This window comes from Pristis pectinata, chromosome 32 (genome assembly GCF_009764475.1).
Source record: "Pristis pectinata isolate sPriPec2 chromosome 32, sPriPec2.1.pri, whole genome shotgun sequence".
In the NCBI taxonomy this organism is placed as follows: Eukaryota; Metazoa; Chordata; class Chondrichthyes; order Rhinopristiformes; family Pristidae; genus Pristis; species Pristis pectinata.
Window position 1 is genome coordinate 15,757,571 of NC_067436.1, and position 12,700 is coordinate 15,770,270.

General features: G+C 47.5%; 1 protein-coding gene and 1 long non-coding RNA gene across 3 annotated transcripts in view; one reads left to right on the plus strand and one right to left on the minus strand.

Annotated features, from left to right (window-relative positions):
• Nucleotides 1-8,478, plus strand: part of LOC127585342 (uncharacterized) — a 30,238-nt gene extending 21,760 nt beyond the window's left edge. Inside the window, exons 1-3 of one of the 2 annotated variants that reach the window (XR_007958499.1) lie at nt 4,676-4,787; nt 6,305-6,476; nt 8,156-8,478. This is a non-coding gene — a long non-coding RNA (uncharacterized LOC127585342). Of the gene's footprint in view, nt 1-4,675; nt 4,788-6,304; nt 6,477-8,155 lie in introns of those variants that run through there. The other variant, XR_007958498.1, reaches the window with a different exon arrangement.
• The window catches only part of ccdc33 (coiled-coil domain containing 33), a 241,599-nt gene that overhangs the window by 106,900 nt on the left and 121,999 nt on the right, over nt 1-12,700 (minus strand). Inside the window, exons 10-12 of the mRNA XM_052042733.1 lie at nt 6,321-6,450; nt 4,780-4,913; nt 1,473-1,544 (exon numbers count right to left, since the gene is read on the minus strand). Coding sequence (XP_051898693.1) covers nt 1,473-1,544; nt 4,780-4,913; nt 6,321-6,450 — 336 coding nt within the window. The remainder of the gene's footprint in view (nt 1-1,472; nt 1,545-4,779; nt 4,914-6,320; nt 6,451-12,700) is intronic.

The following is a 12,700-nucleotide window of genomic DNA, read 5'->3' on the forward strand; positions in this document are numbered from 1 at the left end:
CAAAGAGCAGGGAAGATATCCTTACCAGACGACAATATAAAAGCAGCGATGTACCGCTGAGGTTTTATAAGGCATTTGGAATATTGTGAGCAATTGTGGGCCCTGTATCTAAGGAAAGATGTGCTGGCCCTGGAGAGGGTCCAGAGGAGGTTCACAAGAATGATCCCAGGAGTGACAGGCTTAATGTATGAGGAGCATTTCATGTCTCTGGGCCTGTACTCGATGGAGTTCTGAAGGATGAGGGGGGATCTCATTGAAACCTATTGAATAATGAAAGGCCTGGATTGAGTGGATGTGGAGAGGATGTTTCCATCAGTAGAAGTATCTAGGATCTGAGGGCACAGCCTCAGAATAAAGGGACGGCCCTTTAGATTTGAGACGAGAAGGAAGTTCTTCAGCCGGAGGGTGGTGAATCTGTGGAATTCATTGCCACCGAGGGCTGTGGAGGCCAAGTTATTGGGTGTATTTAAGGCAGGGGTTGATAGGTTCTTGATCAGTAAGGGGGTTAAGGGTCACAGAAAGAAAACTGGAGAATGGGGTTGGAAAAAAAAATCATCCATAATTGAATGGCAGAGCAGACTCAGTGGACTGAATGGTCTAATTCTGCTCCTATGTCATATGGTATTATGATTTTATGGTTACTTTCCTGATCCAATATTTAACTCTCGACCAACGTCATTAAGCCACATCTTCTGGTCATCGGTGTGTGTGGAAGGTGCTATCCGCTATTAGCCATAATTCCCACCTTACAACAGGTGGCTACACTTCATATCAGCTGCAAAGCACTTTGGGAGCACCTGTGATTGTGAAAGTTGCTATAAAAATGTAAACTTTCTTTCTTCCTCACATGAGACCCCACACACTGTTGATGTTGTTCTCTCGAATCTGTGAAGAAGTGCCTTATTTCTTCCTCCCCCTCATCCAAGTGATTACAGCTTGGTACTTCGGATGTAACCCTTACCATTGACCAGTGATTGTCCACCAACTGACCACCCCATGCACAACAAGGAAGAAAGGCCTAAACCCAGTCAGCAAGACAGCATCAAAACTAAATTCAGCAGGAGAGAAGGCAACCAGAACATACAGAGAGCCTGAAGTGGGAAACAAGACAAAGGGAGGTAAAGATTTAGACAGTCTTGAGATCAAGATAGAAGAGGTTGTGAGATAAGCTTTCAACAGCAACTATCTGTATTTACATATCATCTTCAACAGAATAAAAATATCCTCGGGCACTTCACAAAAAACGTCAGGGAGAATTGGCAGCCAATTGACAGAGAGATTAGGAGGCCGATAGCTTTGTCAGAGATGAGTTTTACGGGAATCTTAGAGAGAGGCAGGATAGCGGGGGGTGGGGGGTGTCCTAGACCTTAGGGCATCTGAAGGCACGGCCGACAGCAGTGGAGTGAAAGAAAACAGAGATAGAACCAAACTTAATCATTTGTTAATGCAACCAAGCATCCGTTCGATCTTACCTCGGCGCCAAGGAGGCGGAGGACAAGGCCCACGGTTGGGGCGGTGTTGGATGTTGTCCTCAGGCTGGTTCCCTGTGGAGAGTTAGCAAATACACAATGACCTGGACTGTGACGTGGGTGGCTCAACAAGATGAAGCAGATACTTTAAGATTTCTTTATTTGTCACATGTACAACGAAACACACAGTGAAATGCATCTTTTGCGCAGTGTTCTGGGGGCAGCCCGCAAATGTCACCACACTTCCAGCACCAACATAGCATGCCCACATTTCCTCTTTGGAGGAAACCGGAGCACCCGGAGGAAACCCATGCAGACACGGGGAGAACGTACAAACTCCTTACAGACAGTGGCCAGAATTGAACCCGGGTCGCTGGCGCTGTAATAGCGTTACACTAACCGCTATACTACCGTGTAACTTAGTAAACACCTTAATAAAGGAGATGGGTAAGTTTTGAGTGGAAGTGGGATGGAAGACTCAAGGAGAATTCTGAAGTTCTGCAGGGAACATTGCTCTTAGGATAGCAGTGACATAGGATTTATTTCACACAAATTTATATTTGAATGAACCCCTTCAGTGTTGAATGAACTGTAGTGAACTTTTTATAGAACATAGAACACTACAGCACAGTACAGGCCCTTCAGCCCACAATGTTGGGCCGACATTTTATCCTGCTCTAAGATCTATCTAACCCTTCCCTCTCACATAGCCCTCCATTTCTCTATCATTCATGTGGCTATCTAATAGTCTCTTAAATGTCCCTAATGCATCTGCCCCCACAACCTCTGCCAGCAGTGCGTTCCATGCACCCGCCACTGTGTAAAAAAACTTGCCCCTTATACCTTCCTCCAATCACCTTAAAATGATGTCCCTTCGTGTCAGCCATTGTCGCCCTGAATGACAAGTTATTCTACATCAGTGGAGGGAGGAGTGTCAGCCTGGATTTCCAGAAAACTCCCTTTCCAAGGAAATATGTGTCATGGTGTGTGATGAACAGAGAGGAATTGTTGCCTCACACATCTCTCTGCCTCAGCTCACCTGCGGCTGGGTGCACCTCAGCTCACCTGTGGCTGGGTGCACACCTGGATTGCAGGGCTGGTTAGATGTCTTGGCAGAGTAGTTCAGGGAGATTTAGAATACTCTTTGCTCTTGAGGAAAGATCTTTCAAGTGATGAAAGGTTTTGACAGATGACGCACTAAGACAGCATTTCTACTGGTGGGGAAGAGCAGAACGAGAGGGCATCGGGAATAGTTAGCCCCAAGCAGAAGTTCAGAAGAAACTTCTTTAGGCATAGAACATAGAACAATACAGCACAGGAACAGGCCCTTTGGGCCACCACGTTGGTGCCGACTAATTTAAACTGACCCCATCTGCCTGCCCACGGTCCATATCCCTCAATTCTCTGCCTGCTCCTGCGCCTGTCTAAATGCCTCATAAACGTTGCTATTGTATCTGCTTCCACCACCTCTCCTACCAGCACATTCCAGGCGTCTACCACTGTCTGTCCAAAAAATCTTGCCTTGCCAACTTCTGTTAAACTTTCCTCTTCTCAACTTAAATCTGTGCTCTAGTATTTGGCATTTCCACCCTCTACTTCGTCAGGGGGCTAAAGAAACTTGGCATGTCCCGTTTGACACTCACCAACTTTTATCGATGCACCATAGAAAGCATCCTATCTGGATGCATCACGACTTGGGCAGGCACGATAGTGTAGCGGTTAGCGTAACGCCATTGCAGTGCCAGCGACCCGGGTTCAATTCTGGCTGCTGTCTGTAAGGAGTTTGTACGTTCTCCCCGTGACTGTGTGGGTTTCCTCCGGGTGCTCCGGTTTCCTCCCACATTCCAAAGACGTATGGGTTAGGAAGTTGTGGGCATGCTATGTTGGCACTGGAAGCGTGGCAACACTTGCGGGCTGCCCCCAGAACACTCTACACAAAAGATGCATTTCACTGTGTGTATCAATGTACATGTGACTAATAAAGATATTTTTCCTTATCTTATAATATACCAATACCAATGTCACCCCTCCCCTACAGTGCTCCAGAGAAAATAATCTAAGTTTCTTCAACCTCTCCTCGTAATACGCACTAATTCTACTAACCAGGCAGCCCTCTACCCTGTCCAAGCAGCTGGGCCTCAGACTGGAGACATCTAGAGACTTTGTTCCCAATCCTTCCCTTCCCAAAGGACTCTGGATCAGGATTGACAGGGTTGTAGGGCATCTGACAAACCCCCCTTCCCATTCATTGGACTTACACTATGAATGGCTGGGCACCAGGGAGTGTAATGGAACAGAGGGAGCTAGGAGTACAAGTATGTAGTTTGTTAAAAGCAGCGTTACAGGTAGGCAGGGTGGTGAAAATGGTGTTTGGCACGCTGGCCTTCATCAGTCAGGGCATTGAGTATAGGAGTTGGGACATTATGTTGCAGTTGTATAAGTCGCTGGTGAGGCCGCACTTGGAGTAGTGTGTTCAGCTTTGGTCGCCCTGCTATAGGAAAGACATGGTTAAACTGGAAGGAGTGCAGAGGAGATTTACGAGGATGTTGCCAGGACTAGAGGGCCTGAGTTACAGGGAGAGGTTGGCCAGACTAGGTCTTTATTCCTTGGAACGTAGGAGAATGAGGGGCGACCTCATAGAAATGTTTGAAATTATGATAAGGTGGATGGTAACAGTCTGTTCTCCAGGGTGGGGAGTCCAAAACTAAGGGGCATAGATTCAGGGTGAGAGGGGAAAGATTTAAAAGGGACCTCAGGGGTAACTTTTTCACAGTGGGTATATGAAACAGGCTGCCAGAGGAAGTGGGTGAGGCAGGTACAATAGTATCATATAAGAAGCACTTGGATAGGTACATGGAGGGGCGGGGCTTCGAGAGATATGGGCCAAATGCAGGAAATTGGGACTAGCTGGGTGGGCAACGTGGTCAGCATGGACTTATAAATGTTATTAATTTATTTATACAGCACAGTAACAGGCCCTTCTGGCCCAACGAGTCCGCGCTGCCCAATTACACCCATATTAACCTACTAACCCGTACATCTTTGGAATATGGGAGGAAACCGGAGCACCCGGAGGAAACCCACGCAGTCACAGGGAGAACATACAAACTCCTTACAGACAGTGGCGGGAATTGAACCCCCATCACCAGCACCGTAATAGCATTACGCTAACCACTACACTACCGTGTTGAAGGGCCTGTATCCGTGCTGTATTGCTCTATGACTCTATGACTTATTTCATTGACATGGCACCATCTAACTGGATGGTTTCGACACACGAGGAAGACCTGTAAGATGGAAAGGAGCTCACCTGTACAGGTAGGCCATCCACCCTCAGCCCATGGCCTTCATTCTCCGTCATTAACCTGTGGTAGACGTCCTGGCTCAGAGACACCCCTGAGAACCCCACGGGACTGCGGCTGAACCAGCTGACGGTGTTCATCACTGCTGGCGATAAAGGAGCAGTAAGATGCGTTAATCGCCCCCTCAATCAGCGGAGTAACCATAGCAGCTGGTCACTCGGGCCCTCAAGCCTGATCCACCATTCAATGGATCACCCCAGAACATCAATAACTTGTCTCCATACCACCAAGTATCTCTCTCCAATAAAAGTCCATACAATTTTTTTACTATTATCCACCAGAATTATCAACCCCACCAGTCACCCTTTGTGGGAGAGGCCCAGAATCTCATTGCCCTTGCCTAACTCTGTTCCTGAGTGACCAAGCTTATGTCCTTTGTTCTGGAACCTCACTCATTACCCACCTCCCTCGCTCACCATCCAGGGAATAATTTTATGGATCATTAGTTCATGGCTACAGGTGAACCCTGGGACTTAGGAGTGAATTGATTTGCTTCCACTTTACGCCGACTGAATTAGAGAGCATGTGCCATGAGGAGAGGTTGGACAAACTTGGGTTGTTTTCTCTGGAGCGGCGGAGGCTGAGGGAGAGCGGATAGAAGTTCATAAGATTATGAGGGGCACAGATAGAGCAGACAGCCGGTATCATTATCCCAGGGTCGAAATGTCTAATACCAGACGGTATGCATTTAAGGTGAGAGGGGTAAGTTCAAAGGAGATTGGATGGGGCATCTTGGTAGGCATGGACCAGTTGGACCGAAGGGCCTGTTTCTGTGCTGTATGACTTTCTGACTCTTTGAGATGTGCGGGGCAAGTTTTTTTTTTACACAGAGAGTGGTGGTTACCTGGAATGCGCTGCCGGGGGTGGTGGTGGAGGCAGATACGATAGAGGCACTTAAGGGGCTCTTAGATAGGCACATGAATATGCAGGGAATGGAGGGATATGGACATCGTGTAGGCAGAAGGGACAACTTTAGTAGCCTTTTAATTACTAGTTTAATTAGTTCAGCACAACATGGTGGGCCGGAGGGCTTGTCCTTGTGCGGTACTGTTCTACGTTCTGTATAATGGTGACAATATAACTCCACACTGGTTCAGTACAGGTCCTCCCCAGCTTACAAAGGCTCTGTGTGAAGAAAGTTGCCCCTCAGGTCCCCTTTAAATCTTTCTCCTCTCACCTTAAATCTATGCCCTCTAGTTTTAGACTCCCCTGCCCTGGGAAAAAGACCATGACCATCCACCTTATCAACGCCCGTCATCTTTTCATATACCTCTATAAGGTCACCCCTGAGCCTCCTATGCTCCAGGGAGAAAAGCCCCAGCCTATCCAGTCTCTCCTTATGCCCTCCAGATCCAGTCCTTGCGAATCTTTTCTGCAGCCTTTCTAGCTTAATGAAATCCTTCCTATAGTGAGGTGACAGAACTGCGCGCACTGAGCTCTGTAATGACTTTCCATCTCCTCCCACCACCTGAGAAACGTATCCACCAACCCGAGGAGATGCAGTAGTATTCGAGGATGAGCGCCGCTCCCACGGTGAAGATGGTGGCACAGTCGCGGCCCTGGAACAGGAAGGAATGGTCCCAAACTGGCTGCTCCTGAGGAAAACCTGCCTGAGACACCTGAGGAGAGAAAGACAAGAGCATCAGTGAGTAGTTCGAAATAAACACCACCTTTCACGGCCTTAGAAAACATTCCACAGAACCTAACGACCAATGAGAAACCTTTCCAGAGTGGGCATAGTGAGGGACACGGCAGCTCAGTTATGCACAGCAAGATCCCATGCGATGGCAGCCAAACAATCAGTTGTGGTTTACATTGGTTTATCGCACCGTGTAACACCAAAGCAAAGTGGGGCACAGGACTGGAAGGCAGTCGATGGCTGAGGAAGGCCATTCAGCCCGTCTCTAGAGTACAGACTTTTTTTAATAAAATTCTGAGCTTTAACAAGGAGTCCAGTCTACAGGTTAATCATTCTCCCAGCTCCAGTGCTAAAGCTGCTTTTGGTAGTTTGAACCCATGTTCCATTGTTCTCCCTTTAACATTATAAACTAAATTTAAAATTTTAAATAGTGTTACACAGCTAAAATTATAGAGATTTACCTCCAGCTATCTCATTAATATTTGCATGCCTCTGTAAGATCTCAACCTCAGGGTCTGGTTCAATGTGATTCAGACTCTAGTTAGACCCCTGACTTGGATCTGTGGCCCAATGTTAGCCCAGCCCTATCTGCAGTGATACTGAAGCCATGGAGTAAATGGTTTCCCTCCCAATACCCCTCCACAACCCCTAACATATTGGTATTGGAATTGGTTTATTATTGTCACTTGTACAAAGTACAGTAAAAAACTTGTCTTGAATACTGTTCGTACAGATCCATTCATTACACAGTGCATTGAGGTAGTACAGGGTAAAAACAATAACAGAATACAGAGTAAAGTGTCACAGCTACAGAGGAAGTGCATTGCAGGTAGACAATAAGGTGCAAGGTCAAACAAGGTAGATAGTTGTGGGCATCCTATGTCGGCGCCAGAAGCGTGGCGACACTTGCGGGCTGCCCCCAGAACACTCTGCGCAAAAGATGTATTTCACTGTGTTTCGATGTACATGTGACTAATTTATCTCTTTACAGATCCTTAAAACCAAACTTTCCTTTCTGTAGCTTGCAGCCTAATAACATCCCTTTAAACATTTTTGGATGTTTCAATATAATTAGGGTGGCACAGTGGTGCAGCCTCACAGCTCCAGTGACAGGGGTTCAATCCTGACCCCAGTCGTTGTCTGTGCGGAGTTTGCACACTCTCCCTGTGACCATGTGGGTTTCCCCCGGATGCTCCAGTTTCCTCCCACATCCCAAAGACATACAGGTTGGTAGGTTAATTGGCCGCTGTAAATTGCCCCCAGTGGGGTGGAATTTAGGGGGAGTTGATGGGAATGTGGGGAGAATAAAATGGGAATAAAAATAGCTGCAGATGCCGGAAATCTGAAATAAATATAGAAAATGCTGGAAGCACTCACAGGTCAGGCAGCATCTGTGAAAAAAGAAATAGTTAAAGTTTCGGCTATCCACAGTTGCCGTCTGACCTGCTGAATATTCCCAGTATTTTCTGAGAGTGAAATAGGATTACTGTAAGAACTGGAATTCGAATTGGTTTATTATTGTCAAGTGTAACGTTACAGAGAAAGTGCAGTGCAGGCAGACAATAAGGTGCAAGGTCATAACGAGGTAGATTGTGAGGTAGAAGACACAAGAGACTTCAGATGCTGGAATCAAGACTGATGCAGGGTTTTGACCGGAAATGTTGACAATTCCTTTTCTCCCACAGATGCTGCTCGACCTGCTGAGTTCCTCCAGCATGTTGTTTGTTGTATAACTGGATGTTTGATGGTCAGCAGACTCCATGACTCTAAAGGAAATGGAAGCAGGACTATTGGCAAATGCTCCAACAGTCCTGCGGCCAGCAGAATCGCATAACAGAAACCGGCCAAGTTAGCTAATACTTGCTTGAGAGAGCAGCAGAGGCTGCACTGTTGTATCAATGCTTGAGTCGGGAACCTGCTCGCTCAGAGGCAAGATCAGAACTAAGCCAGGTCCGAGTGAACAAATTATCCTCAGGATGACGGACTCGATGATTCACCACACACTGCTTAAAATAACGCGGCTTAAAATTAAATCCTAAATAATTCCTTTATCTTTTTAATTTTCCTGTCAAAGGTACCATTAAACCAGATGTCACTTCAATGCTTACAATTAATTAAGGGCCATCTCATTTCCTGCATTCCCCACGGCCTTGTGGTGTTCAGTCCTAAAATGTGGTCATGCAATCAAAGTAAGCAGCAGAAACCTTTGGGCTTAACGCATATTATTTTTATTATAATTTCCCAAACAAAGGCCTTTAACTAACATAGGAGAAGGACTTTGTGCCAATCGGCATTGGGACTACATGAGCAAGCACATCACAGACACCAAAGAACGTGTTATCAGTCATATTTAGTGTACAGATTTACGATTAAATTTCTTTGAGTAGCCCACAAACACAGAGTGTAGTCTGGTAGAATTTCCAGGCAGGAAACTGAGACCAGCATTGGCTGAAATCTAACCCCCACTCTGGGCTGAGCATTGTGAAGCTAACTGAATCATGGTGTTAGAGAGACAGATTAAAACGTTATTGGTGACCACCAGAATGCATTGATGAAAAGATGCAGGTCAGAACAGTCATTTCATGGCCTCATGATCTGGTAGCCAATGGAGCTTCTCGATTCATGTGTAAAAAGCAGCCAATCAGACAGTATACCAGAGGAATAAACAATCTGCTGGAGGAAATCAGCAGGTCAAGCAACATCTCCAGGGGGGAAATGAATTGTCAACATTTTGGGCCAAAACCCTGCATCAGTCCTGATTCCAGCACCTGCAGTCTCTTGTGTCTTCATCCAGTTATACTAACCTTCCAATAATCCCATTTCATTCTCAGAAAATCAATAATTCCTTCCCCGCCCCTCCACAGACGCTGCTCGACCCGCTGAGTTCCTCCAGCAGATTGTTTGTTGCTCCAGATTCCAGCGTCTGCAGCCTCTTGTGTCTGCAGACAATATACCAGACAGCAAAATGATGAATACAGAGCTAAATACAGATGAATACAAGGTGCACTGTATTGCTAAATTTCCCTTGATTTGTAGTCTGGATTTCAGTGTTTGCAAATTTCAGAAAAGAGAGGTGGACAAGGTCAGAGCTGGTTTAGATTAGATAGGGAAGCTGTTGCCGTTGGCAGGTAGTGCAAGGACCCTGGGACACAGATCCAGATGAAGGGAAAAAGACACAGGTGGGGTCAGGGGATATGATGAAAGGACTTTGATTTGAATGGAAAGTGGACGTGATCTGGGAGTGGCACCCTATAGGGGTGGTGGAGTCAATAAGGCTTTCCTTCATCTTCACCCTGACTCCCCTGTTCTTTCAAATGGGAATTGGACTTCAGGGAAAATAATTTGTAGGGTAACAGGGAAAGAAAAGGGGAACTGGACGGTCAGGGCAGGACTGGCTGCCTCACAGTTCCAGTGACCTGGGTTCAATCCTGACCTCGGGCACTGTCCTTGTGGAGTTTGCACGCTCTCCCTGCAACCATGAGGCCTTCCTCCAGGTGCTCCGGTTTCCTCCCACATCCCAAGGACGCACGGGTTGGGAGGGTAAATGGCCGCTGCAGGATTCCCGCAAGCGTAGGTGGGTCGTAGAATCAGAGGTGGGGAAGGGGAGCTGATGGGGATCCAGAGGGAATAGAATGGGATTGGCATACACATGGGCTTGATGGGCCGAAGGGCCTGTCGCTATGCTGCATGGCTCGATGACTGACAGCTCTATGAGGAGCTGGTATGGCCTTGACGGACTCCTGTAGGGCCTGACGATTCTATGAGTCCATGACAACAGACAACGTGGGTTTTTACAATGTTAAAAGGACTATATAAATGAAGTTGTTGTTGCATCACAATAAATACAGTCCAACTAACTCTCAGAGTGGAAAGTAAGGAGGGAGTTAGTCACAGCAGTGCAGGTACAAAGCGGTTCCCTCACATCTCAGTGTGGGAGAGAATCAGGCCTTTAAAGAGGGGGAACCCCTATCACTTCCCACCGGATTGCTTGCAGCAGACAAGGCTGTATAAGCAGCTGTCAATCAACACAGCTGGAACGAGCCCCAGGGCGGGGATATCTCCACACCATCTCCCAGTGGCTCCATCTGTCTTCCTTTTACTGCACCCGGGGCAGAATCCACACACTCACCGCACTGATAGATCAGTGCTGCTGCTCTCTGATGCATCATAAACGTCACTTTGTTTTGTGCACAAGTCTTTTATCATCGTTCCCGCGAGTGCCTCAGTGGGGAAGTCCAGCATCCATCGCTGTACTCACCATCAGGAGAGCGGCTGCAGAGCAGGAGAGCTGCAAGGTCGAATAGCTCCTTCCAAATTGCATAAGCACAATGCAGCTGGATCCAAGTGAGCCAGTGCATTGAATGCTGTCCCTGCCCCCTGCATTTACCTGGTATAATAGGCCAATCCCACCGCATGCCTCACATCCAATAGCATAGCCTGCATTATGGTTTATCTACAGTATGTGACCCCAACCCCAATGGGACCTGACTCCACTCTACAATGGGACTGACTCAGTAGTTTATCCAGGCAGGGTGAATTGCTGAGTCCGTGCCAAACATTGGCCACCATTTCCAACAGTTCTACACTTGTCCCACTTTACCATCACAGTCCCCCAGAGTCTACAGCTCACCCACACCTGTGTACTCTGTTCTGGAGGTTCCATCAGCACAGTGGTGTTTAAGAGGCATTTAGACAGGTACACGAACATGCAGGGATTGGAGGGATGTGGATCACATGTAGGCAGATGGGTTTAGTTTAATTTTTCATCATGATCCACACAGATATGGTGGGCCAAAGGGCCTGTCCCGGTGCTGTGCTGTTCCATGTTCTAGTGGGGCAGCTGGCTGAGTTGCTGCCTCGCTGTTCCAGTGACCCAGGAGTGTCTGTGTGGGCAAGCTCTTTGTGTCACAATGTCAAGCAAAGAGCAAGCTCGCGGAGAACCCAAATGCAGCGCACTGGTACAAGACTGGAGTCAGGATGCTTCCTCAGGACCAAACGCAGACAGCAACCGGAAGGAATCTTACCTCGGGGCTCTGAGGTGGGGTCCCAACACAAAAACTGGATGTCCTAAGAGGAACAGTGAAACTGTGATTGCTCTAGAGTTACCAACTCTAAGCAGCCAGGAGACAAAGTATACCCAAAGGTTAACCAATACTCTAGCAACTAGTGCTAGTGAAACCAGGGTTCTTATGCTAGTCTCTTGATGCGGCTCAGGTGTGTGTCGTTATGCGATTAGTAGCACATGGACTCCATGTGCTGCACAACGAGGCACCATCAATGGAGCCGAATCAAGGGCCAGCACTCGGAACCATGACAGTATGTGTATATGTGTGCCAGCTCTGTGTGCGTGTGTGTCTGTACACACGTACATACATTCTCCCTGTGACTGCATGGGTTTCCCCCGGATGCTCCAGTTTCTGCCCATATCCGAACGTCATGCAGGTTGGAAGTTGCCCCTAGTGTGTGGGTGAGGGGTAGAATTTGGGGGGAGTTGATGGGAATGTGGGGAGAATGAAAAAGGATTATTATAGGATTAGTGTAAGTGGGAGGCTGATGGTTGGTGCGGATCCGGTGGGACACAGGGCCTGTTTCTGTGCTGTACTTTTCATCCTCAGACCAACAGCATGTTTGGGGTCACTGTAACTCCGCAATGGTGGGTCAGATGTGAAAAAAATCCGAACTCCTCAAGCTCAGGCTGGGTTTGATCTCACCTCTGGATGATGACTGCTCTGTGGATGGTGCACTCTCTACCCCAGACCAGCTGGCAAAGTCTGAAGGCAGAGCTTTGCCCCGTGTAAAAGCTGTCACTGACAGTGAAAAGCTTTTGTTTGCAATGCCATAAAGACAGATCATTCCACAGCATAAGTACATTCCACAGTCTGTTATTGTCTTCCCTTGTGCTACCTCAATGCACTGTTGTAATGAAATGACCTGTATGGATGGCATGCAAAACAAGTTTTTCACTGTACCCCGGTACATGTGACAATAATAAACCAATATACCAGTTTACCAATTGCAGATCCCACAGTATCAGGCCTCCACTCCAACGGCCCGGATTGTCTGACCCACACCCGCTCCTGGGGTCTGGAGCCCAACTCAGCTGCTCTGGGAGTCTCTGGCCTTCCTCTCAGCTACTCTGGGGGTTTTCCGTCCGCCCGCCCAGTGCCCAGTTCCTAGAATGTTTCTCCCATGGACCCCGCACACTAAACCAATCACGTCCCTGGGTAGCA